The 27872-nt window shown below is 43.5% G+C and overlaps 1 protein-coding gene across 1 annotated transcript in view; it reads right to left on the bottom strand.

Annotated features, from left to right (window-relative positions):
- Positions 1-1016: 1016 nt before the first annotated feature.
- The window catches only part of LOC116463185 (zinc finger and BTB domain-containing protein 2), a 32335-nt gene continuing 5479 nt past the window's right edge, over positions 1017-27872 (bottom strand). Inside the window, exons 2-3 of the mRNA XM_032146180.2 lie at positions 10054-10238; positions 1017-3778 (exon numbers count right to left, since the gene is read on the bottom strand). Of these exons, the coding sequence (XP_032002071.1) occupies positions 2407-3778; positions 10054-10226 (1545 nt within the window). The 5' untranslated portion in view covers positions 10227-10238 and the 3' untranslated portion in view covers positions 1017-2406. The remainder of the gene's footprint in view (positions 3779-10053; positions 10239-27872) is intronic.

Here is a 27872-nt window from a genome sequence, read left to right as displayed (position 1 = left end):
TGCTATTCCAATTTGTGTCATCTTTAGGTAAACATCTCCTGGCCTCCCTTTTTTTCCCTGTAAAAGAAAATTGAGGTGGCTGGGCGTGGTGCCTCGCACCTGTAACCCCAGCACTTTGGGAGGCTGAGGCAGGCAGATCACCTGAGGTTAGGAGTTCAAGACCAGCCTGGCCAACATGGTGAAACCCTGTCTCTACTAAAAATACAAAAATTAGTTGGGTATGGTGGCGCACGCCGGTAATCCCAGCTACTCAGGAGGCTGAAGCACAAGAATCGCTTGAATCTGGGAGGCAGATGTTGCAATGAGCCGAGATTGTGCTACTGCACTCCAGCCTGGGTGAGGGAGCAAGACTCTTGTCTCAAAAATAAAATAAAATAAAATAAAATAAAATAAAATAAATAAAATAAAATAAAATAAAATAAAATAAAATAAAATAAAATAAAAAGTTGGGGCAAGATGATCACAGCATCTTCACAGAGTTCACTCATTTCATTCTCACAATCTTATGACCCAAAGCGGTTATCAACATCTTCATTTTATAAGTGTGGAAAATGTCACTCAGGTTAGAGCAACTGCCCAAAGTTCTGCAGACGAGAAGATACAGCAAGAAAACGACTCCTTGCCGGGCGCGGTGGCTCATGCCTGTAATCCCAGAACTTTGGGAGGCTGAGGCAGGTGGATACCTGAGGTCAGAAGTTCGAGACCAGCCTGACCAACATGATGAAACCCTGTCTCTACTAAAAAATACAAAAATTAGCCGGTCATGGTGGCAGGTGCCTGTAATCCCAGCTACTCGCCAGGCTGAGGCAGGAGAATCTCTTGAATATGGGAGGTGGAGGTTGCAGTGAGCCGAGATCATGCCATTGCACTCCAGCCTGGGCAACAGAGCAAGACTCCATCTCAAAAAAAAAAAAAAAAAAAAGGGAAAATGACTCCTCAAGCACTGCTCCACTACGCATCCCCTTCCTGTATCTCTTTGGGTAGACAAAGACGCAGAGATGACATGACATCATATACTCATTTAATTAAACGTTTATTCAATGAAAGGATGTATAAAAACTTACAAATTTGAGAACTCAACTATACATGAAATAGGATGATGGGATATTCAGTTTTTAACATATACATATAGTATAGCTATTAGCTATTCTCCCCTTCTCCTTCAGTCCTTACTTCTGGCTCCTGTTTTGTCCTGTGAGGCCCTTCTTTTATTGGCCTAACGGAAGATTAATGAACAATTTTTACTGCTTTTGGGCCAGTGGAGAAAATTTCAGGCATTAAAAAAGAAAAAAAAACAACAACCAAAAACCTGGAGAATAAACATCTCAAGTTTTTCCCCAAACAGCAATTAGATTTTTTGTCCTGACTTCTCTTTGCCATTTATTTTTGATGCTTCAATTAATGTTGCCAGTAAACTATCAGCATTGACTTTTTCAGTCATTGAAGTTACTACATCTTCTGGTCACAAATTCCCCTCTAAGATGAATATTCCTATATCCTTTTCCCTGCAGTAGACACACTGATTTAAAAGTTAGTGTAAAACAAATTATTACTGGCAGCTGCTAGAAAATGGCATGTCATGTTCTATTCAGAAAGGCAATTTATAGAATACCACATTCAAATTTGATTTTTAAAACAAATTTGTCAGAAACTCAAATACAGCATTTTGTTGTTGCTCAACTTGGAAAGAAGCCAGCAATGAGATAAGGATGTGCATTAATTCACCTGTTTATAGCAAGTACCCACACATTTTTCTCTTACAAACACACAAACTCACAGCTTGTCATGTTGTACCCAAAAATTAAGATTGCCATCACATTATTACTTTTTCTCCTCTTTGTTTTGTTAAAGTAGATTTCTTAACTGATGATTTTTCTTAAGTGGACATAATCTTAAAGGATGTATTCTGAATTAAGACACCTGGAGGATGAATACTAAGAACGTTTTCTTGGGTTTAAAGTTTCCCCACACCTTCTAGATTTTGCATAGTACAGAGCCCAGCCGTATCTCTAAGAAGCACGCTGTATTTTCTGACATTGTTTTTCTGAGAAGACATTTTACCCAGGGAAAGTCATAATTTTAGCTTACCAAATTGGATTCCAGTTGTTTTATTATATACCCTTCATTAGTTCCAAGTATGCTTTTAAATAATCTAAAACCTCTCAAAATTTGAGTTTATAATGACCATTATCTTTCCAATATCCCCTGAATGAAAGTCGATACATTCCAGGTTTATAATGCACAAAGCCTTTACAGAGGTGGGGCTGGGATGTGGAAAAGGGGAAGAGGAGAAGAGAACAAGGACCTGTTTGTATCATGCCATGGAGAACTACAGTTCTGAATTCAGGGAAGGGAGGGAAAATGGTCTTTGTAAAAATGAGAGTTTTTTAAAAAGATAAGTGACATTCAGTCTAGTAAGACGGTTTCCTGTTCCTTTTTGATGGAAGCTAACACTGGGTGGTCAGGCTCCGTTACTTCTGAGTCCCCACTGCCCAGGAGAATGGGTCGCCCTTCGTCTAGGGCAAAGACGTCCGAGTTCTGGTTTTGGCATGAATGTTTAACAACCTCATTGGGAGTGGAGAATGTTTTGTCACACAAGTTGCATTTGTAGGGTTTGTTCGTTTGCACCAGCATGTTGTCCATCTGACTCCCTTCCTCAAATGTGCAGAGTTCCAGAGTCTGTTTGTCCACCATGGTGTAAGTGTCGATACTCTGGTTGAGGCACACGTGGCGGGCAGCCTGGTTGGCCCTGCAAAAGCTTTTGTCACAAGTGCTGCACTTGAAAGGCTTCCCGGTGTGTATGTACATGTGTTCCCTCCAGTGGCTTTTCTGGATAAATTTGCGTCCACATATTGTGCACTCGTACTTCCGCCTCTTCACCTCCCTCTCCTGGTCGGCCTGCTCCAGGTTGTCAATGTCAGCAATGTCTGAGGGGGGTGGGGTTTCCGACTGCTGCTGCCCATCGATGATGGGAGAATCGGAGATGTGCTGCAGCTCACTGTCACTTATCATCCCGGCTTCAGGCACTTCCATGGCATCTTTCCCGAGGTCAGCTGCATTGCTACAGAGAGTCAGGGGGACACGACTTTCTCCCTGTTGGCTAGATGTGAAAGGTACTCCTGTGTGGATCTGGAGGTGCTCACGTAAGCTGCTCCGGAGAGTGAAGCGCCGTCCACACAGGTGGCAGGCATAGTACTTTGGAAAGCTCCCATTCCTCTTCATGATGCTCGGCTTGACATGGGCTATTGTGAGGGACGCAGGCTGCTCATCGGAGGAAGATGCTTCCAGATTGGTCTCCTCCCCGGGAGGAGGGGGAGGAACAGGAGTGGAAACAAGTTCTGGAGACAGCGAGGTCTGCAGGGGGTCTGAGGGAGTCATATTTGTCCGATTCACCTGGGCCAGATTTGAAGTCAGCTGGGAGAGCTGTGAGGCCTCAGGAACCTGCTCCTGGCTTATCCTGGAGGTCTGTGGCCGTGGATCTCGCCCGAGTTTTTCAGGTGCTGAAGCAATCTTGGTGGCTTGTCTCAACTGATGATCTGCAATCTGAATGCCATACAATGAAGAAGCCAGTGGGAAAACTTGGTCAGGGTGAGAAAAGGCTCCCTGGCTGGCGAGGCTGGCTTCCTGGATGAGCGGGTAGGCGTGCAGAAACTTGATGCCCTGTTCTAATCGAACCGGGTCGATGAGCTGAGGCGCCATCTTCCCAGTGTACATCAAGTGTAAGAGATAGCTGAAGATGTCGGGCTGTATATCAGTTGGTTTCAAGCGGACACACTCACTGAAAGAAACAAGTAAAAAAATACATGAGTAAATGCCAGTCTAGGTGTTAACATAGAGCCTGAGAAAAAAATGAACGCTTAAAAACAAAGGAAACAAGAACACTTCCTATCCTTGATTTTTAGTAAGTTTCATGAAAATGGGATGAAATAATCAAGAGACGAAGTTCACGTTAAAGAAATGTGATATCTTAATCCACAGACTCTTAGAGCAGTTTTTCTCCTAGTAAGCTAATTTTTTTTTTTTTTTTTTGAGATGGAGTCTCACTCTGTCACCCTGGCTGGAATGCAATGGCGCAATCTCGGCTCACTGCAAGCTCCGCCTCCCAGGTTCAAGTGATTCTCCTGCCTCAGCCTCCCGAGTAGCTGGGATTACAGGCGCCTACTACCACGCCCAGTTAATTTTTGTATTTTTAATAGAGACGGGGATTCACCACGTTGGCCACGGTGGTCTCCAATTCCTGACCTCAAGTGATGAGACCTCCTTGGACTCCCAAAGTGCTGGGATTACAGGAGTGAGCCACCGCACCTGGCCAAGTTAAATTAAATATTAGGTATTCTATTTTTATATAGAACTCCAGGAGTTCCTTATCAAATGCCACCATCAACATCAGCACTGCTCCTGGGATTTACAGGGATTCCTTCTCACTTGATTGTCATTCATTCTCATTTTATAGGAAAGGATTGAGGATTGGAGGGGTTAATAACCTGTTCAATATCATGTAGTTGGTAAGTGGTGAAGCTGGTATTTGAAACAATGTTTGTCTAATTCCAAAGCCACCACAGCAAGATCCTTTAGAGAATCAAAACAATCCTGTATGGTAGATAAAGTGGATTTATTTAGTCCCATTTGACAGATATGGAAACTGAGGTCCCAAAAAGTTAAGTGATTTATCTAAGGCACCTAAAGCAGTTGATGATGCTATCAATTTTATAACTTTAGATTCTACTCCTTTTATCATTTCAGAAACATCATCCCTGATCAAGCAGCAATAATGAAGAGGTTCCCAAGAACTCTTCCCAGACCATCAGTAGTAACAAATTCTAAAGCATCATTAGAAATCAGTGAGATCTATATCCACATTATCACAAGGTATATATTACGTTCCACTGAGTGGATATTCTATAGACAATGCATTTCAAATTCAAAGACAGCTTCCTTGAATGCTTTTAGAATTTATAATTTTCTTTTATTATACTACTTTTTGTATTGTAACTTTCTTTGGCCCTTTTAGCAATCATGCTCATTTGATTAACAAATATTTTCTTTTCTTTTCTTCTCTTTTTTTGAGATGGAGTCTTGCTCTGTCACCCAGGCTGGAGTGCAGTGGTGCGATCTTGGCTCACTGCAAGCTCCGCCTCCCAGGTTCACACCATTCTCCTGCCTCAGCCTCCAGAATAGTTGGGACTACAGGTGCCCGCCACCACGCCCGGCTAATTTCTTTTTGTATTTTTAGTAGAGACGGAGTTTCATCGTGTTAGCCAGGATGGTCTCGATCTGCTGACCTCGTGATCTGCCTGCCTCGGCCTCCCAAAGTGCTGGGATTACAGGCGTGAGCCACCGCGCCCAGCAACTTTGGTGTTTTTTGTTTTGTTTTGAGACAGAGTCCTCACTCTGTCGCCAGGCTGGAGTGCAGTGGCACAATCTCAGCTCACTGCACCCTCCATCCCCGGGTCCAAGAGACTCTCCTTCCTCAGCCTCCCAAGTAGCTGGGATTACAGGCGCGTGCCACCAGTCCCGGCTAGTTTTTGTGTATTTAGTAGGGATAGGGTTTTGCCATGTTGGCCAGGCTGGTCTCGAACTCCTGACCTCTCAGGTGATCCGCCCACCTTGGCCTCCCAAAGTGATGGGATTACAGGCGTAAGCTACCGCGCCTGGTCATTTTTCTTTTTTCTTCTTTTTAATTTTGAGACGAAGTCTTGCTCTGCTGCCCAGGCTGGAGTGCAGTGGCATGGTTTTGGCTCACTGCAATCTCTGCCTCCCAGGTTCAAGTGATTCTTCTGCTTAGCCTCCCAAGTAGCTGGGATTATAGGTGCCCACGACCAGGCCCAGCTAATTTTTGTATTTTTTTAGTAGAGACAGGGTTTCACTGTGTTGGCCAGGCTTGGTCTTGAACTCCTGACCTCAAGTGATCTGCCCGTCTCGGCCTCCCAAAGTGCTAGGATTACAGGAGTGAGCCACTGCACCTGGCTGACTTTGGTGTAAATTTTGTAATTCTTTTCTCATTCATTGTTGGATAGGCTGTCTTGTCTATCACTTATGAATGGTGACTCAACAGTAAGCCTCTCAAATTTGAAAGAACTGTGTACAGTCTCAGATGGCAAAAAAAGGACACAGCTGGGGACACCTTGGCCCACACTTTATGCAGGCCTGGAGGGAGGACTCCAAGGGGCCAGGGAAAAGAAAGCGGCGAGTCCCTGGGGTTTACAGCCAGGGATGCAAGGGCCCAAGGAGGTCTCAAAACATCAATTTATGTTGATTAAAAACAATTTTTTTTTAAGAGAGGGGGTCTTGCTCTGTAGGCCCAGGCTGGAATGCAGTGGCACGATCATAGCTGACTGCAGCCTCAGCCTCCTAAGTAGCTCAGACTATAGGCACATGCCACTACACCCAGCTAATTTTTAAACTTTTATAGAGACAGGGCCTCACCATCTTGCCCAGGTTGGTCCTGAACTCCTGGGCTCAAGAAATCCTCCTGCCTCAGCCTTGGGATTACAGCGTTGGGATTACAGGCGTGAACCACTGCACGCAGCCTTAAAAAAAATTTTTTTTTTTAGAAGCAGAAGCACATGTGCACACATACACTTAAAAAACAGGTGGAGGCCGGGCGCGGTGGCTCATGCCTATAATCCCAGCACTTTGGGAGGCCGAGGTGGGTGGATCATCTGAGGTCAGGTGTTCAAGACCAGCCTGGCCAACATGGCAAAACCCTGTCTCTACTAAAAACACAAAAATTAGCCAGGTGTGGTGGCATGCAGCTGTAATCCCAGCTACTGGGATTGCACTCCAGCCTGGGCGACAAGAGTGAGACTCTGTCTCAAAACAAAGAAACAAACAAAAAACAGGTAGAATTTTTCAAAGTTCCTTAATGCACATTTCAGCCATCTCCATCCCTGACTACTTTTATTTCCAGGCAGCTTGACCTCTGTCAATCACTCAGCTCACTATGCGCCAGACTTCAGTCTTTTCCCAGTCCTTTGCAAAGGACATAGTTCTCTACAATATACTTACATCTAAGTAGTTTCCAGATATATTTGACATAACATTTTTTTTTGTTTTGAAATGGAGTTTCACTCTTGTTGCCCAGGCTGGAGTGCAGTGGCATGATCTCGGCTTACTGCAACCTCTGCCTCCCGGGTTCAAGCAGTTCTCCTGCCTCAGTCTCCCGAGTAGCTGGGATTACAGGTGCACGCCACGATGCCCGGCTAATTTTTCTATTTTTAGTAGAGATGGGGTTTCACCATGTTGGCCAGGCTGGCTGACATACTTTTATGTAGGAAAAAGATGAATATAGTTTTACTACAGCTATAAGCCCTTTGGTATAAACTTCCATAGTAATTTCTATTTTCAATTATTCCTTCACTAGAATTTTAAAAGAAATGATAGGCTTAAACAACTTTAAAAGGAAGGATTTTTGAATAACATTAGCATTGTCAGAAGGTTGCACTTAGAAAGGCCTCTCCCTCAGTGGTTTTATTTTTGATAGCTGAAAGTCTGTAGTCGTCTGTGATTTAAGCATACCACTCGGAGTAGCAGACATAAGACAGGGACATCTCGTGGTAACTACAGCCAGAAATCTCCCTTGGAGCCAAACTTGAAAAAATTGACCGTATTCTCAGTCTATGTCTGAGTAGTCGGGCGGCAGTGTGTCGTGCCCCACAGAGGAGGTGCTGGTTGAAAAGTACGCCCCTGGCCTTCACCCTGAGTTTGCCTTGCCTCGAGGAGCTTGAATTCTGCACTAGGAGGCGGACAAAGCTGGCCACTAGGCATGTGTCACCTCTGGTGCAGTAATACACACTGTTGCTTTACATTGTTGTATTACACAAATATCACACCTCCTTATTAGAAAGCCATTTATTTACTGCCCTATACTTAAAGGTAGGTTTCTTGCATCGAATTAAAACTCATTACGTAGTATTCTTGCACTCCTCAAGATTAAAATTGCCTCCTTTTCAATACCATTGAATTCACCGTGTTGAGACTGCCCAGTACAAAACCCCTACTAGGCCTTAAGTCTCTGACACACTGGAGTTAAAGGGAGCATCCTTAGTATTGCCAGATGAGCCACCCCTCCTGGGTTATTCTGCAGTTGTCCCATCTGCTCCTCCAGACATTGATCAAGTGGCTATTCTATTGTGTGCAAATACTTCAGTCATACTGGGTGGTGTTGGCAAAGATTTGTAAAACCCAGTCCCTGCCCTCAAGAAACTTACAAGTGAAGAAGGGGGTAAGTACACACATAACAACATAGGGGAAAGGTGCACATTTGCACTCTTGTACACATATGCACTCTTATAAAGGAGCACAATTAAAGTGTTATGAGCCATGAGCGAGGACGTGGTCACTGTCGTTTGTTTTGTTTCACTTGACCGGGAGGGGTCATACAAGAGGTGTTGCATGAGCTGGGACTCAGGGAGTGGGCAGGATACCAGCTAAATGCGGTCCAGGTGAGCTGAAGCCACAAAAGTAGGTCTGGTTAAGGTGAAGATGAGAGGGTGGGGTGTCCCAGAGGGCCCAGTCGCAGATGAGGCTAGAAGGAGGTTGGGCTCCCAGCCTGTGGGGCCTTGGATGACAGAATAAGGAGCCTGCGTGTTATTTTAATATGCACTGGGCATCCCCGAGGTTTCTGATCCAATGAACAACCCAGTATAGTAGGTTTCTCATCAAACACTATAGTCAAAGCAGTGTTTGGAAATACGAATCCAATAGTAATGTGGAGAATGAGTGATGAGGTAATGGAAGTGAGAAAGGAAAAGAAGTGACAAATGTGAAAGGTAATTTGAAGAAAACATGATTTGGGGACTGAGTTAATCTTGGGATACTTGAAGATAAGAAAATAGGCAGGAGGAACTTCGGAGAAGGCCTAATTCAGTACATCCTCAAAGACACAAAAGGAGATACTCAACTCTAAATGCCCAGCACACAGCCTAAGGCCTTGGGAATAGAGTTCTGGAGACACAACAGTCAAGGCCAGAGCTATAAATTGAAGTTTCCAGCAGAGGCAAGATCTAGGAAAAAGACACACACCCATAGGAAGAGTGCAAAAGACAAAATTTAGCAAAGGCCCAGGTTTAGAGGGCAGAAAAACAAGAGATATTCAGCTATAAAAATGCAGATGACAACCACTTAAGAAGGAAGCAAACAACAGCAGATGCTGGAGGACAGGATGCTAGAAGGCTGAGAGAAGGGCAGTGGTTTTGATGAGGGGTGACCTTTGAGAAAAGACTGCAGCAGAGTGAAGGAGGGGAGGAAACCACAGCGCACACCGATAGGAAGAGTGTGGGATGAGGAGAGTGCAGGCAAGGACCTCGATTACCCTTTTAAGGGCTTTCATAGTAAAGTGAAGGAGAAGCAGCACCGTAACTCAGGCAGACAGCAGTGTTGAGGACGTGCTGATCCCACATGGGCTGGGGGCAGGGTGGGGGGTGTATGAAAACAGATAAAATAAAAAGAACAGAATAAAAATAGAGGAGTGGGGACTCACAGCATGAGGGGAGGGAGATCATTTTCCAGAGACACTGAGAGGCCCTTTTCTCAAGACAGGAGAGATGAGAAGAAAGAAACTGAGCAAAGATAGAGATGTTTTAAGACAGAAAAGAGGGAAACTAGAGAAATTCACGTCCTCAAGCTTCTTGTTAGAGGAGGGGACAAGAATAAATGCTGAAAGTCAGGGGAATACTCAGGGGACTGGGGCTGGAGGAATGAGAGATAGGGCTTAGATAATGAGTCCAGGAAAGATTACTGCTGGAAGGGTTCGCTGAGGTTGAGTGGCTGGCTTTATAATGGACCTGATCTTGCAGATCCTGACCATGCAGGTGACACCCAGCGAGGGCATCTGGAGGTGGAAGGGCTGTGTAGAGCTGGCAGGTCCAGTGATTCTCAAGTGCTACTGAAAGCACCTGTAACAAGAAGGGTAGTGGGGGCAAGTGAGGCCACAAGGGAGCAGGTCACCTAGGAGCTAGGAGAGGTAGAGAGACCCATGGTCTTGATGAGGGCCAGGGACATGGAGGTTAAGAAGTCTACAGTCATTAGGTTATTAGCAACCACTTTAGTTACCTGGTCTGATGGACAAACAACATCTTAAAGTAATTGGAGAATGAAGCAAGAACTGATTTGTGTGCCTTGAAGTATACATCGCCGATTGCAACCGTGCAGTCACACAGGAAACCAAACTCTCGCTGAGCGTTTAACTGTTGCAGTAGAATAAGTCCATGGTTGGCCAAATCCATTTTTTAAAAAATCTGCAAAGCAAACAATTTTATTTTTAAGAAGGTGATTCACAAATAAGAATGTGTCCTTTATAGTCACCAACAGTCATGATCATAGCTAACATGTCATCATAGCTAACGTGTCAGGCACTGCTAAAAACGTTACACAGATTAACTCATTTAGTCTTCCTAACAGTCCTCTGAAGTAGTTATGTCATTATGCCTTTAAAAAAAAAACAACAAAAAACAAATGATGCCATTTAAAGTAAATTAGGGAGTTATGTGATTTGCCCAAGCTCACACAGATGGTAATGGAGAGGCCAGGAAATGAACTCAGGTGGTCTGCCTTTAAGCATCAAGTCCTGGAGACAGACAGCAAATATCTTGGACCATTGAGTCTTTTAGTTTAAAATTCCAAATGCAAATGGAGTCTTTTAGTTTAAGATTCCAAATGGAAATTCTAATGATGCATCAGAGTTAGTAAATTCTTCCACAGAGATAGATAAATTAAGGTCTGGGGCAGGGTCCCAGCAGGGCAGGGTGAGAATCAGTACGTCTGAGGGCCAATAGTCCAGCTCCTGCTGCGTGCTCCTGCTGCTGATGTAACAGCCCCATCACCCCTGACCCTTAGCACTTATGGAGGAAGTGGGGTTGGGGCTCTGCTTCCTTCCTTGTGAAGGGAGGAAACGGGTCTTGAGAAGTGTAAGTAATTTGCCCCAGGCCTTCTAGCCAAAAGTTGGGAGGATCAGAATTTAAATGTGAATGTATTGATTCCAAATTCTGTGATTTTCATTATTCACACTTGACCCTAGCAAACCCCGCTGGCCTGAGTCTATTTATAATAGAGAGGCTGCCTGACATTGCCTGGTTCATCAAATCACTAGTCTGCTCCTTTTCCACAAAGAGCATATATAAAAGCCCATTACACACAGAGCAACATTATATTTAACATTATACTTAATGGTAAGAAAGGGTGAATGCCTTCTCCATAAGATTGGGAACAAGGCAAAGATGTCCCCTCTCGATATTCAACATAGCACTGGAAGTTCTAGCTCATGCAACAAAGCAAGACAGGAAATAAAAGGCATATAGAAAAAAAAATAAAATTGCACTATTTGCAGATGACACGATTGTAACACAGAAAGTCCCAAGGCATCTATTTAAAAAAAAAAAAAAAAAAAAGGGCCAGACTTGGTGGCTCACGCCTGTAATCCCAGCACTTTGGGAGGTGGGCGGATCACGAGGTCAGGAGATCGAGACCATCCTGGCCAACACGGTGAAACCCCGTCTCTACTTTAAAAAAAAAAAACAAAAAACAAAAAACAAAAAATTAGCTGGGCGTGGCGGTGGGCACCTGTAGTCCCAGCTACTCGGGAGGCTGACGCAGGAGAATGGCGTGAACCCAGGAGGCGGAGCTTGTGGTGAGCCGAGATCGCACCACTGCACTCCAGCCTGGGTGACAGAGCAAGACTCCATCTCAAAAAAACAAAACAAAACAAAAAAAACCTTGTAGAACTAATAAATGAGTTTGGCAAGTCATAAACATACAAAAAAAATCAGCTGTAATTCTATATACTAGCAATGAACATGTGGACTGAATTAAAAAGATAATACCATTTAAAATCATTCAAAAAATGAAATACATGGGTGTAAATCTAACAAAACGTGCAGGACTTCAATGTTGAAAACTATAAAACACTGGTGAAAGAAATAAAAGATCTAAATAAACAAACAGATATACTATGATTATGGATAGGAAGACTCAACATGGGTAAAGATACCAATTTTCCCAAACTGACATACAGGTTTGACGCAATTCCTATAAAAATCCCAGCAACATTTTTTTGTAGATATAGACTAAATTATTCTAAAATGTACATGTAAAGGCAAAGGAAATAGAATAGCTAAAATTATATATATATATATATATATATATTTAGACAGAGTCACTCTTGTTGCAGGTAGCAGTGCAGTGGCACAATCTCAGCTCACTGCAACCTCCACCTCCTGGGTTCAATCAATTATCTTGCCTCAGCCTCCCTGGGGTAGCTGGGATTATAGGCACGCACCACCAAGCCTGGCTAAGTTTTTTTGTGTTTTTAGTAGAGATGGGGTTTCACCATGTTGGCTAGGCTGGCCTTGAACTCCCGACCTCAGGTGATCCACCCACCTGGCCTAAAATAATTTTGAAAAAAGAACCATAAAGTGAGAGAAACCAGTCTACCCAATTTCAAGATGTAGTATATTGCTATAGTATTCAAGACTGTGTGATATTGGCAGAGGGACAGACAAGTGAATCAATAGAACAAAACTGTGAACCCAGAAGTAGACACACATAAATATGCACAATTGATTACTGACAAAGGCACAAAAGTAATTCAGTGGAGGAAGAATAAGCTTTTCAACAAATGGTGCACGATCTACTGGACTTCCACAGGCAAAAAATAAAAAAGAAAAAGAACTTGACACTTAAGTCTCATATTTTATATAAAAATCAACTCAAAATGGATAACAAACTTAAATGTAAAACACAAAACTATAAAACTTTTGGAAAAAACATGTAAGAAAATCTAAAATCTAGGGCTAGTCAAAGAGTTTTTACACTTGACATCAAAAGCAGAATCCATAAAATGAGAACTTGATAAACTGGATTTCATCAAAATTAAAAACTTTTGCTCTCTGAAAGACCTTATTGAGAGGATGAAAACACAAGCTCAAAGACTAGTAGTCAATATTCGAAAACTTTTGCAAACTAGTCCTTTGACAAAGGATTAGTAACTGGAATATATAAAGAACTTTCAAAACTCAACAGTAAAAAAAAAATCAAATCACAAAATATGTAATAGACTTGAAGAGACACTTCACCAAAGAGGATATACAGATGACAAGGCAAATAAACACATGAAAAGATGTTCGAAACCACTAGCCACTAGGGAAAAGCAAATTAAAACCACAGTATCACTGTGCACCTATTAGAATGGCTAAAATAAGAAACAGTCACAACACATGGTGGCAAGAGTGTGGAGAAGCCGGATAATTCATATGCTGCTGGTAGGAATGTAAAATGGTACAGCCACTCTGGAAACGAGTTAGCAGTTTCTTAAAAAACTAAAAATGCAACTACCACATGACCCAGCAACTGCACTCCTGGACGTTTATCCCAGAGGAATGAAAACTTATGTTCATACAAAAACCTGTACAGGAATGTCCATAGCAGCTTAATTCCTAATAATCAAAAACTAGAAACAACTCAGATGTCCTTCAATGACTAAATAAACACACTATAGTATGCCCACACAGAGGAAAACTACTCAGCCATAGGAAGAAATGACCTACTGATAACATACAACAACTTGGGTGAATTACACTTAGCGAAAAAAGCCAATCCCAAAATATTATATACAGTATGATTACACTGATACAATATGTGTGAAAATTATGGAAATGGAGAACAGATTAGTGGTGGGGGAGTGTGGGGTAGTGGGTGGGCATGGCTATGGAAGGGCAACATGAGGGATCCTTGTGGTGATGGGAATGTTCTGCATGTCAAAATCCCGGCTGTGATACTATACTATAGTTTTGCAAGATGTTTCCATTAGGGGAAACTGGGTAAAGGGTATATGGGATCTCTATTATTTCTTGCAGCCATATGACTCTGTAATGATCTCAAAATAAAGTTCAATTTTTTTTTTTTTGAGACAGAGTTTCGCTCTTGTTGCCCAGGCTGGAGTGCAATGGCACCATCTCAACTCACTGCAACCTCTGCCTCCCGGGTTCAAGCGATTCTCCTGCCTCAGCCTCCTAAGTAGCTGGGATTACAGGTGCCCGCCACCATGTCCGGCTAATTTTTTTTTTTTTTTTTTTTTGAGATCAAGTCTCACTCTATTGCCCAGGCTGGAGTGCAGTGGCGTGATCTCGGCACACTGACACCTCCGCCTCCCGGGTTCAAGTGATTCTCCTGTCTCAGCCTCCCGAGTAGTTGGGACTACAAGCGCCCGCCACCACGCCCAGCTAATTTTTTGTATTTTTTAGTAGAGATGGGGTTTCACCGTGTTGTTAGCCAGGATAGTCTTGATCTCCTGACCTCGTGATCCGCCCACCTTGGCCTCCCAAAGTGCTGGGATTACAGATGTGAGCCACCGTGCCCGGCCAAGTTAAATTTTTAAAAGCCTACTACATATTAATTGACTAAATTTTTAAAAAGTGAGTATGCTTAACTTCAGAGTTAAGAATGCACTATCAATAAGCTTTAAAAAAATCAAAGCAGACTCACAGCAATTTTAAAAATTATTTATTTATTTATTTATTTTTAGACTAGTCAAATGCAGTAGTGAGAAGGGGGAATAAAGTAGAACAAGGCATTTGATCTGTAATCAAACAATCAAGATAACACACTATCTTCACATCAGCCATCCACAGCAATTCTTAATCAGCAGATGCTGGACTCCCTACTCTCCCTTCCTGCTCTACGGATGTTCAGGCAGATTCAGAAATTAACAAATATGCCCTAAAATAGACAAATGTAATGGAATAATACTTTAAGAGACTGATCAGGTCACAAATCAAGAATCCAGAATGTCAAATTTCATATTTTCTATCATGAGTCGTATCTAAGCACGAGATAGAAGAGTCATCCAATTTTGCAAATCATTTGGGTATAAAGACCTAGACTGTTGTCTCATGCAAACAGATGGTATGGATCAGTTTCCCCACTACTTTCTGTGTATGTCAGAGAAGGTGAAAGCACTCAGGTTAGGAAGGAGAGGCACAGAAAAGGCATGGGGTTCATGATGAAAGCCAGAGAACTGCTGGGTTGCAAAAGCAACCTGGATTACAGAGAAACATCACTCTAACCTGACCTCCACCAAGACATAACTTAGAAGCTTGTCTTCAAGGTTATTCTCTGTAAAGTGCCAGAATACTTCCTTTTCCATTTTACTAACCTACTTTTCTCATTTAAAAAGTATCCTCTGAGACCCAACTGTGATACGCTCCCTGCCACATCCTCTGACTCTGATCATGCTGATCATATTTAGGCAGCTTGAGGTCCCACAGCTTCAGGTGTCACACTCATCAACAGTAGCTTCAAGTACAGGAAAACATTACTATTTATCCCTTGATGATAATGATGAGAATTGTTTCTTATGGAGTGCTACTATTGGCCATAATTTACATATGCTATTAATTTAACTTCACATCAACTTATTTGAGATATTTGAAGTATTGCTGCCCACATTTATAAACGAGGAAATAGGGTTAGAGAGGGTAGGTGGCTTGCTCAAGCTTATAGAACCAGTACCTTCAATAAGTAGGCTTTAAACTGGGATTCACTTGGTTAGTTGGAATGTCCTACCTGAAAGTGTGTGTGTTTGTTTTAAATTAATATTATTATTTGCTGCTTTTAAGTACATATACTTATTATAAAAGATTCAAATATTATGGACACACAAAATGTGAGATTTTTCTATCCACCTCTACCGTAACTCTTTTCTCCATACTCTAGTTAATACTTGGTATTCTTTGCCAATATGGCTTTTTTACTTTGTATGCCTTTAATGATGAAGTAAAGCTTATTTTTATATTTATTGACCATTTGTATTTCCTTTAGTATCTTTTCATGAGCTCTGCCCATTTTCCTATTCGATTGTCTTTTTCTTACCAATTTAATAAAAGCAGGCCAGGTGTGGTGGCTTATGCCTCTAATCCTAGCACTTGGGGAGGCCAAGGTGGGAGGACTGCTTAAGCTCAGGAGTTCAAGACCAGCCTGGGCAACATGGAGAGACCCCCCCCCCATCTTTATGAAAAATTTAAAAAATACCCAGGGATGGTGGCACACACCTGTGGTCCCAGCTACTCTGGAAGCTGAAGTGAGAGGATCACTTGAGTCCAGAGGGCTGAGGCTGCAGTGAGCTGTGTTAGCGTGCACTCTAGCCTGTCTTTAAAAAAAAGAAAGAAAGAGAAAAGAAATCTATAAAACTCTTTGTATATAAGGAAAATAGGCCCTGTGTCACATATGTTCTAATAATTTTCTGTCTTTGCATTTGTTTATAGAGATTTTGACAAATACAATTTTATGTTTTAATGCCATCAAATTTGTCAATATTTTATAGGATTTTGAGGTTTTGGTTTTTACATGAATGGGTATATATTATGTCCTTCGATACAGCAAACTATATGGCTCCCTCTCTTTCCAGACTAACATAAGCATTCTATTCAGACCATAAGAATGAAGTCATGATAGAAACGCTCAATATTTTTTAAGGGAGTTTACCAGTTATTTTAGAATCTCAATTTAGGAATTTAAGAGAGTCTACTAGTTATTTTAGAATGTCAATTTAGGAACATCCCCTAGATCAGGAAACACACTGAACATAAGTATTCAAATACAGAGGGAAGAATACATGTGCATGACTCAGAGAAATGAAAAAAGCGAAAAAGCAGAAAAACAGAACAAGTTGCATGTTCAAAATTCACAAGGGGGAAAATTCACACAGATCAACTTGAAAAAAATCTTATTTTGGAGACCAAAAAACCTTTCTCAAAAAGAAAACCAAAACCAAAACCCCTAGAGTGTTCCATATGTGAGCTGCCTGAGGAAATGGGGCAAAAGGGTGGAGAAGGTACTATGGGCTCCACCCTGGCCCCTGCCCAGCGACAGTACTGGCTTTTCCTAAATCTTTCTTTCCTCTTTTCTCATCATGGCCTCCCTTCATACTCATTTCCATGAGGCTTAACTGGCCCAAAATACGCCAGCTAGGGCCCTGGCATCCTCGTGGATGGCTTGGCTGAGGCCGCCCCTCTTTTGTGGGAATGGCTGTCTGCTCTTCCCACCTCCAGGCCAGCTCCCTCCCGGCTCTGCTCACCAAGGTCACCAAGAACCATGTTCCCCAGCCTCAGGGACTCAGTGGCTTACTCAGCCTCTTGGCAGCATTTTGTACTCTTCCTCCCGCTCTGATAAATCTTTGGTCTCTGGTTTTCAGGCTGCTGCTCTCTGGTTTTCGACTCACCACAGGCTGTTCTCTATTTTAATCCCCATCCAGGGGTTCCACTTGCTGGTCTCCTCTGCGCCTGGTCCCCAGCCCACTCCTCATTCTGTAGCCTCTCTTTGGTGATCTCTTTCACTTCTCCTTGGCTGTCCCCCAGGAACCTTAAACTTGATTTAGGTAAAACTCAACTCAATTCCTCCCTGTCCTCTCACTGCCATTTACCCCAAAGGACAATAAAAACCAGGTACACAAATCTGCTCCCTCTGTATTCCCTGGCTCAGTGCAGGGCCCTTCTTCCACCCTCTGGCCAAACCAGAAATCTCAATTCATCCTCAGGCCTCCATTCTCTTACTCCTCACATCAGCCCCCAGTTGCCATCAATTGAAACTCTACCCTCCTGCCACACCTTTGGCCTAACCTCCCCACTCATCTCTCCATCTCCAGTTCTGGCCTCCTTCATGCATCCACCACACAATAGCCAGAATGATCTTTCGAAAGGGCAAACCTGATGGCACCTGCTTAAAATCCTCCTGTGGGCCGGGCACAGTGGCTCATGCCTGTAATCCCAGCACTTTAGGAGGCTGAGGCGGGCAGATCACCTGAGGTCAGGAGTTTGAGGCCAGCCTGGCCAACATGGTGAAACCCCATCTCTACTAAAAATACAAAAATTAGCCTGGCATGGTGGCGAGTGCCTGTAATCCCAGCTACTCGAGAAGCTGAGAGAGGAGAATCACTTAAACCTGGGAAGTGGAGGTTGCAGTGAGCCAAGATCATGCCACTGCACTCTAGCCTGGGTGACACAGTGAGACTCCATCTAAAAAAAATAAAAATAAATAAAAATAAATAAATAAATAAATAAATAAATAAATAAATAAAATCCTTCTGTGGTTCCTTACTGCCACTAGGATAAAATCCCAGTGCCGCTGCACCTCTTCCAGGGTCCTGCACCATCTAATAGTTGCTTACTCTGCATCCCATACTCTGGTGCTAACCTAAACTAATGCTTTCCAGGCTTTCTGATTTCACAGACCTACTAAAAACTACAAACCTCTAAACTAGGGTCCAACAGAGTGTTGCCCCCTCTTTATTTTGCCAGCAAAGACACGAAACATTCACAAACCTGGTAGGCTCTTACACATACACAGAAATGACACAGTATCAGTATTATCCTCCCAGAGGAAGGACAGGTGGCACTATATTCAATGCAGTCATACCTTGCTTAACAACAGAGACACGTTCTGAGAAATGCATCGTCAGGCAATTTTGTTATTGTGCGAACATCATAAAGGTACTTCCACAAACCTAGTTGGTATAGCCTATTACACAGGCCTAGGCTATATGGTAATCTACTGCTCCTAGGCTACAAACCTGGACAGCATGTTACTGTACTGTAGGCAATTATAACACAATGGTAAGTATTTGTGTATCTAAACAGCTAAACACAAAAAACTTACGTAAAAATATGGTATTATAATCTTATGGGACCATTGTTGTATATGTGGTCTTTCATTCACTAAAATCTTATTATGGGTATATGACTATGTATGAAAAAATAGTTTTTTTCCTTTTCTTTTTGTAGATGGAGTTTTGCTCTTGTTGCCCAGGCTGGAATGCAATGGTGCAATCTTGGCTCACCACAACCTCCACCTCCGGGTTCAAGCAATTCTCCTGCCTCAGCCTCTAGAGTAGCTGGGATGACAGGCATGCGCCACCACACCTGGCTAATTTTGTATTTTTAGTAGAGAGGGGGTTTCTCCATGTTGGTTAGGCTGGTTTCGAACTCCCGACCTCAGATGATCCACCCGCCTCGGCCTCCCAAAGTGCTGGGATTACAGGCATGAGCCACTGCACCCGGCCTTTTTTTTTTGAGACAGAGTTTTGCTCTTGTTGCCCAGGCTGGAGTGAAATGGCGCGCAATCTCGGCTCAGTGCAACCTCCACCTACCCACTTCCCCCAGCGATTCTCCTGCCTCAGCTTCCCAGGTAGCTGGGATTACAGGCTCCTGCCACCGTGCCCAGCTAATTTTTGTACTTTTAGTAGAGACGGGGTTTCACCATGTTGGCCAGGTTGGTCTCGAATTCCTGACCTCAGGTGATCCACCCACCTCGGCCTCCCAAAGTGCTGGGACTACAGGCGTGAGCCACTGCACCTTGCCCTGAAAAAATATTTTTCGAATGCAAACAAATTACAACATAAAATGTTACTTTAATACATTAAGTTATATCTAATTTTTTTTTTTTTTTAGATTGTCTCACTCTGCTGCCCAGGCTGGAGTGCAGTGGTGTGATCTCAGCTCACTTCAACCTCCGCCTCCTGGGTTCAAGCAATTCTCTGCCTCAGTCTTTCGAGTAGCTGGGATTATAGGCGCCCACCACCACACCTGGCTAATTTTTGTATTTTTAGTAGAGACAGGGTTTCACCATGTTGGCCAGGCTGGTCTTGAACTCCTGACTTCGTGATCCACCCACCTCGGCCTCCCAAAGTGCTGGGATTACAGGCGTGAGCCACTGCACCAGGCCTGTATCTAATTTTTTATATGGGATCTTGCTATGTTGCTCAGGCTGGTCTTGAACTCCTGGGTTCAAGTGATCCTCCTGCCTCAGCCTCCTGAGTAGCTGGGACTAGAAGTACATGTCATCTTGCCCAGCTAATTATATGCAATTGTCAGTTTGGTGAGCTCTACGAATGGATCATCAAGGGTCCAGCTTGTTTTGAAAAACAAGCATTATTAAAAATTCTGTTTTATTTGAATATATTGATAATGGAGACAAAATGATGTTATTTCACTCACTTTGGGACTTCTGGATAAGCTAAGCTAAGCTAAGGAATGACAGTTTCGTCTCCCAGAAGGTCCTGAACACCCTGGTGATGATTTGGCTCTTGACAGCATACAATACTTAGTGCTCAAAGGCTTCACTCTCGAGGCTGGGCAGCTTGGCAGCCTGAACTCTAAAGGGTTAGGGGAGAGGGGTCCCATCTGCACACAGGCTTAGAACCTCTGCTCCAGGATTTTCAATATGCTGCTTTCATAGGAACTGACCATGAGACAGACAGACAGGCAGACACACACACACACATATACGCCTACCCCTGCCCCTGCCCCTGCCCCTGCCCCTCATGCTCTCCTTGCCCTGGTGCATCTGTGAACGAGCCAGTTTATACACATTGCCTGATGCTTCTGGAAAGCTGGCAACAAATCTTCCTCCTCATTTACTGTTTTATCCCAGTGCCTTGCATATGGCCTAGTGTTTAGTATTTGTTAAGTAAATTAATAAGCAGATGCTCCGGGAGGAGATGAGTGCTGAGTTCCAGTCAAGGCTCAGCCTCTTACCAGCTGGGTGACTGGCGGTAGAAGTTGAATTTCTAGTTATCCTAGATTGACCTAAAAAATTCTCATCAATTTAACACCTGCTGTTTTGGAATAATTTTTCCATTTAAAAATACTACCTTGTGTTTCTTCATGCTAATAATTAATTTCTGAATAGTGCTTTATAATTCACAATAACCCTGAAGGGTAAAGAGCCAGAGAATAACGAGGATGGAGACAGGCGCCATGTTAAGGATTTTGGTCCATATCTTAAAAGCAATGGGAAGCCACCCAAGGGGATTTTAAGAAGGATGACTTGATAAGATCTCTACATTGTAGAGATTGCAGAACTAATCAAGCTGGGGAGGAGGGGGTAACAAGCGGGCAGGTGAAGACCTGCTGGAAAGTGGTCTAGAGGAGACAACTGCTAGTGGTCTACAAAACAGATGATGGACCCAGGTGGTACTGAGAAAGACGGAGGAAATTGACAGGATTCAAAAGATATTTAGAAGGTAAAAAAATCCACAGACCTGGTTGGCGAGTGAGATGGAGAATGGAGCAGATCAAAGTGTCCAAGATGATTTCCTAGACTTCTTATTTGTATAACTGCATAGATCTTGGTGCCCTCCAACAGGAGGGAACACAGGGCAAATACCCAGTTTGGTGAGAAGAGCAAGAGGTTAGGTTCATACATGTTGGGTTTGAGATACTTTTGAGATAACCAAGTGGAGATGCAGAGTATATGTTGGTTACACTGGTCTGGAGCTTGGAAGTCCTGACTGTGGTTTGTCTGAGTCTTCAGAAAAACCATGTCCTTAAATCACTACACTGTAGTTGAGAGAGGTTAAAATTATCAACAAATAAGAGTCAGGATTGAACTCTGGTCTTCTGGGCATACAGTTCATGCTGTCTCCACTCTACTACCTTGCTCTACAGAGCATTCCTAAAAGTTCTTACTGATCCCAGTCACAAAGGGCCGACAATCAAGACATGAAACTGAAGACCTGTGTAAAATCCCCAACCATTTAACACTGTAAATGAACTTAAAAAAAAACCCAACTAAATAAAAAACAAGTCATTTGTCTTTTCTAAATTAGAATAGTGAGCTGAGAGGAACTGAAGAAAAGCAGCACTGGAGAGAGGAGGCAGTGCCTATAAACGGGTTTTCATGGAATGCCTTCTTTCTGTATATGTATGTGTACAAAGCTTTTACTTTTCTTAAGTAAATTCAGAGACTATAAGACATACTCATGTTGAAAAAATAAAAAACACTTCCTAGAGCCAAATACAAATGACCTTTCAGATTATTTAATGCTTTAGTTTTCACTGTCACCACTGTTTCCTACTTGATAATGGGACATTGATCACCTAGCTGTCACTTGCTTTCAGTTTCCATCACAGAGCACATGTGGGTTGATCCGTAAGCAACTCACTCATCCTTTTGGAGGTGCAGAAGAATGGGGCACATACAATTATGTTGTATTTTGACAACCTAAGTTCCTCCTTCATTTTCAGTGTAAGAATAGGAGACCAAAACAGCTTTTGGAAATTGTTGATTCAGTTTTTAAAGACAATAGCTGTTCTAAGACACTAAACACCACTTACACTACCCATTTCAAGGGCACTAAAAGGGTCCTCTGAAGTCCTTGATTTTATTTAAGTGAAGCATAAATGAATATTGTAATGCAAAGGACAATCAGTAGCAGTAGAAGCATTACCCACAAGTAAGATTGATTCTTTCAAGTAGTTTAGACCACTTACCAGGATGAAAAGCTAATTTTTCAATTACTATTATTAATAATTAATATTGGAGGGCCCATGAAGTAAACCTGAAGGAGGCTGGTCATTTGAATTTTAATATATTTTAAAACTGTATTTTGAAGGTAGAAAATGCATCTTATTTAGTTGTGATAATGGATTGGCATTTTTTTCTTAACATTTCCGTAGTCAACCTTCTTCCATAGTAATTAGAAAAGAGAGAAGCATAAACTAACAGCACTTATTTTCATATTAAAAAGCACTGCGTTTGTAAAATACTCCTGTTTTCAATTATATTTTCCCTATGTTTACACTTAAATTAGTTTTTAGTTTCCAAATGTAAGTTGGGGTCATAAGGAGGCAATTCAGGGACATCTTAGGTGTCAAACAGAAGTAGATCAGAGATTTATGGCTAATAAAGAGTTCATATTAAAGTAGTAATTCTAAAGGCATTATGCTACAATCAACCTGAAGGAAACTTACAAATGATTACACACAGCAAAATTAAAAAATTAATCTGGGCTTGGGACAGTGGCTCACCCCTGTAATCTCAGCACTTTGGGAGGCCAAGGTGGGCAGATCACTTGAGCCCCGGAGACTAGCCTGCGCAACATGACGAGACCCTGTCTCTATAAAAAGAAAATTAGCTGAATGTGGTGGCATGTGCCCATGGTCCCAGCTACCAGAAGGCTGAGGTGGGAGGATTGCTTGAGCCAGGGAGGCTGAGGCTGCTGTGAGCTGTGGTCATGCCACTGCATTCTAGCCTGGATGAAAGAGTGAGACCCTGTATCTAAACAACAACAACAAAAAACTAATCTCCTTCTAATAATCCACCAGAGTGGAGATTGCCTTTGTTTTTTTTTTTTTTTTTGAGACGGAGTCTCGCTTTGTCACCCAGGCTGGAGTGCAGTGGCGCGATCTCGGCTCACTGCAAGCTCCGCCTCCTGGGTTCACGCCATTCTCCTGTCTTAGCCTCTCCGAGTAGCTGGGACTACAGGCGCCCGTCACCGCGCCCGGCTAATTTTTTGTATTTTTAGTAGAGACGGGGTTTCACTGTGGTCTCGATCTCCTGACCTCGTGATTCGCCCGCCTCGGCCTCCCAAAGTGCCTTTGATTTTTATATACCGCAAAATGATTAGTAAAATTAATCTGAAGAAAATATAATCACCTAAATGTGTAGTTCAGGGTACATAACACAGGTGAGTTTCAAATGTGTTTAACTCAAAGTCTTAATAATATATTTCAATATTTTAGAGCAGAGCTTCTCAAACTTTTTGGTGTTGGGATCTCTTAATGGTCTTAAAAATTATTAAGAACATCAATTATATGTTTATATGGATTTTAACTACTGATAATTACCATATTAGAAATTAAAATGGAGACATTTTAGAAATATTTAATTCAATTAAAAACAACAATAAGCCCATTACATGTTAAAGTACAGAACATTTTTATGAAAAAATAATTGTATTTTCTAAAACAACAAAGTGGTGTCTTTTTATATTTCTGCAATTCTCTTTAACAGAAGACAACCGGATTTTGCATTTACTCCTCAATTAACTCTGTTTTGGTTGAGTAGTGAAGAAAATCCAGCCTCACCCACCTATGTAGTTGGAAAAAGGAGAAGTACTTGAATAGCCTTTTCAGGTAATTGTGGGTAGTCTTCTTTTATATTATACCAACACTTGACAAGTCTACTTTCTTAAAAGTTGGTTGTGTAGGCCGGGCGCGGTGGCTCACGCCTGTAATCCCAGCACTTTGGGAGGCCAAGGCGGGCGGATCACGAGGTCAGGAGATTGAGACCATCCTGGCTAACACGGTGAAACCCCGTCTCTACTAAAAATACAAAAAATTAGCCAGGCGAGGTGGCGGGCGCCTGTAGTCCCAGCTACTCGGGAGGTTGAGGCAGGAGAATGGCGTGAACCCCGGGGGGCGGAGCCTGCAGTGAGCCGAGATCGCGCCACTGCACTCCAGCCTGGGCGACAGCCAGACTCCGCCTCAAAAAAAAGGTTGGTTGTGTAATATAAAACTACATAACTGAATTAACTTTTCCTACTCTATTATAGTAATATTCATTGGTCTATCCACTTTCAACGGATCATTTACCCACTAATGATTTTTGACATCATCCGTTGGTCATTTGGAAAATAGCTGCTCACTGAATTAAGCAGATCTTCTCAGTGTCAACACTGAGAAGACATTTTGTCAACACAGTGGAAAAGGCCATAACAACTTAGTATTACTATGACAATAGTTTTGACTTCATTGAATCCTGAAAGGATCCTGGGGCTTCAAAAGGATCTGCAGACCACACTTAGACAAGCGCCATTCAGAATCACTTTGGGGACTCAGAGAACCTAAATGACTCTCTCGGTGCAGGAGAACATGCACACTTTGAAATCATTCCAGAGGATTCTGACGCTTACCCTGCTTGGTGCAGAACTTAGCGAGTGCACCCTGTTTAAGAGAACAGTACACTAAAATCTCTTACAAAAGTAAAAAAGTAGTTTCCCTAAGTACTTAGGCAGATACATAAAAGTGTTCTTCAAATTCCTATCTTTGAATACTGAACTTTCTTAAAGTGACACTCAAAGGCATGTGATGCATACCTCAAGCATGTGAACTGGGGGTTATGAGTTCAAGCATAAATATGAGCCTCCAAGTTGGCTTCTAAAATGGATCTACATATCTTGGGCTGCCAACTCCTCGTAAGGGTTCTGTGGCTACTGATTCCGTATCTTAATGGCTCTATCAGCATTGTAAAAATACTGAATCTTATTTACTATCAATTCGAAGTAATATTTTAATTATTTAATAGTTTAATTTGCTAGCACAAATTATAACCTACTTGAGCATAAAGAACGTTTTATAAATATTCTTGGTCTAATGCTTAGAATGTTTACTTTTTTTTTTCTTCAGGGAAATAAAAACGTTCAGTTCCCTTTTAGGTTTTCAGAGTCATGTTTGGAGAGCCAAAGAGCATAAGAAAATAGGAAAAGCGATGATAAATGACCTTTCCCAGATGCATTTGGTATTGTATGGTAAAAAAAATTACCAGCAAACCAGTTCTTTCAATCTACCTTTCCTGTGCAGGCTGGTGCCACGGGACTTGCCCAGCTTTTCCAAGTTCCTACAGGGAAAGGTGAGTGGGGCTAGGGATGAAGCACCAAGAAACAGTAAGAGCTGGCAGGACAGTCCCCACCTCTAAAGCTGCTGATCCCAGGCCGATGCTACAGATGAGCTTTAGATATTTCCTTCTCTATTTTGTAAGTCTCAAATTGGGGAAAGCACATCCACTTACTCATGGGCACGCTGTGGGTACTTGAAATCACAGGATTACAAGGTAGATCTCTTTATGGAGTTGGGGTGAATACATTTTCTTTTCTAATAGAGATGTGGGGTCCATGTTACCCAGGTTGGTCTTGAACTCTTGGCTTCAAGCAATCCTCCAGCCTTGGCCTCCCAAAGTGCTGGGATTGTAGGCGTGAGCCACTTTGCCTAGCCATGAACACATTTTTCTATTATTTTATATTATCTTATAAAAGTGCAGATTTTGGAGGTTACTGAAAAGTTGATATTGAAGTTTAAGATAAAAAAGCAGGTGTCACCGTGGCAGCTTTTATTCTATAACTTAAAACATGATTAGTGTTTATTCTCTGCTGCTAGTGGTAGAGGTTGCTGAGCATCAACGTATTTACATCCCTTTTGAAGAGAAGCTTTAAAACTGGCAAATATGCACTTGGACTGTAGGGCAAAAGTTTTAGGGGTGTAGACTACACTCCACTGTAGTGTAGACTGCTCCTCCACTGTTGACTATCAGTGGCACCGGCATATCACTTCTTGTACTTACGATGGCTTCAATAACTGGACAATTCTTTGTTTAGCAAATAAACCACAAGTTTATTAAATAAGAAATGCCCAGTTTAAAAGGATGTCCTATTAGTGGTAAATTACTATGCCTTTAAAAACTGCCTTCTTGTCCAGGAGCGGTGGCTCACCCCTGTAATCCCAGCACTTTGGGAGGCCGAGGCGGGAGGATCACTTGAGCCCAGGAGTTCAAGACCGTCTTGGGCAACATAGCGAGACCCCTGTCTCTTATTAAAAAGAAAAAAGAAAAAAATGACCTTTTAACAGTTTCAAAACATCCTGGATACACACCAAGATCATTCAGAATGCAGTGGAATTTACCTTACCAATTTATAATTTTGGTTTGTGATAAATCAGTCAAATGAGAATTAAAATGGCACAGTCCCAATTCTCTATTGAACGTTCAGGATACTCCCACACTAAAACGCTGCTGCTGTGTACAACTCGCCCTGGCGCTCCAACGGGGTTGGCATAGATGATTTACATTAGCAAGGACAGGGCAGCGCATTTAAGTAAACCCAGAGCCCCCCTGGAGTTCTGATAATTCTGACCTTCATTATGCTTTATTTTACTAAAACAATACCCTGATAAAATGAATAGAATCAAGGCTCACAAACTCAGTGGGCCCATTGTATGATGAAAGAGCTAATGAACAATGCAGCTGGGGGAGGCGGGGAGCGAGAGCCGGGTTATATCCCCAAGGCATAATTAGGAGTTCACGTATTCGGGTGGAAGTTCCTGCAGTAAAAGGCGTAGCTGCAGCTTCTCCCCACCCAGGCACTCGCCTGCTCTGCTACCCTCGCTTCTTTATTGCCTCTTTTACTACCAGCGAAAAGCGGCAAAACCCAGCTTCCTTTGCAGCTTCTGGCTAAACAGTCCTCTCTTGCGGCTTTGTTTAAACAAGAACGGTTTAAGGGTTTCGCTACACCGAGAAAACGACGCCGGCCCCGGGAAGCAGCCTCCCCGCCTTGGAGTCCGCTCAGGGCGTGAGGGCCGCGCGGGTCCCACGCCCCGAGGATAAGCAACGGAAATCACAGCGCGCTCAGGGCCAAACCGGGCTGTATCGCAGGCGCAGATGGCGCGTCGGGCGGAAGCTGGAGACCGCCGGCTCAACGCGCTCAGCACCCGGGACTGGGGCCCGGCTTGCAGCCGCAGCGAGCGGGCGACAAGGGCGGCGCCGCAGAGGCCGACGCGTCCCCCGCCCGCCTGAGCGCGCGCTACAGCCACCTCGCCCCACCCGCCCCGGGGCGGGGCCGGGGGCGCGGCGCCGGGGCCCTCTGGCCCCCTCCGGTCTCGCCGGCCCCGCCCCTGTCCCCGTCCCCGTCCCCGAGGGGCTGAGGGGGAGGGAGGGGCGACGCACTCCGGCCGCATTGCACGCTCGCCGCTTCCCTCAGTCCCGCGTGCGCGCGCGCGCTCGCCCCAAGTCCCGCGGAGTTTAACACAATGCCGACGCCTACGCCGTGCGCAACGCCCCGGCCGGCGCAACAGCCCCGGCGCCGGGGGCGGGGGTGGCCCAGACAGGGAGAGAGGGAGAGGGATGAGCGCGCGCGAGAGCCGGAGACAGCGCGAGAGCCGAGGAGGCCGGAAACGCGCGTGCGCGCCCCCGCCCGCGAGCGGGAGGCGGAGCCGCAGCAGTAGCAGCAGCAGCTGTAGGAGCCGCTGCAGCTGGGAGAAGCGCCAGAGAGGCCGGGCCTGCTCCGGTCGGACCGGATCCCTCCCCTCCCCCTCCCTCCTCCCTCCCCTCCCCCA

The sequence above is a fragment of the Hylobates moloch genome, unplaced genomic scaffold, assembly GCF_009828535.3.
Source record: "Hylobates moloch isolate HMO894 unplaced genomic scaffold, HMol_V3 SCAFFOLD_28, whole genome shotgun sequence".
NCBI classification, from domain to species: Eukaryota; Metazoa; Chordata; class Mammalia; order Primates; family Hylobatidae; genus Hylobates; species Hylobates moloch.
The sequence above is the reverse complement of the archived record's forward strand: the minus strand, read 5'-3'. Positions and strand labels throughout refer to the sequence as shown.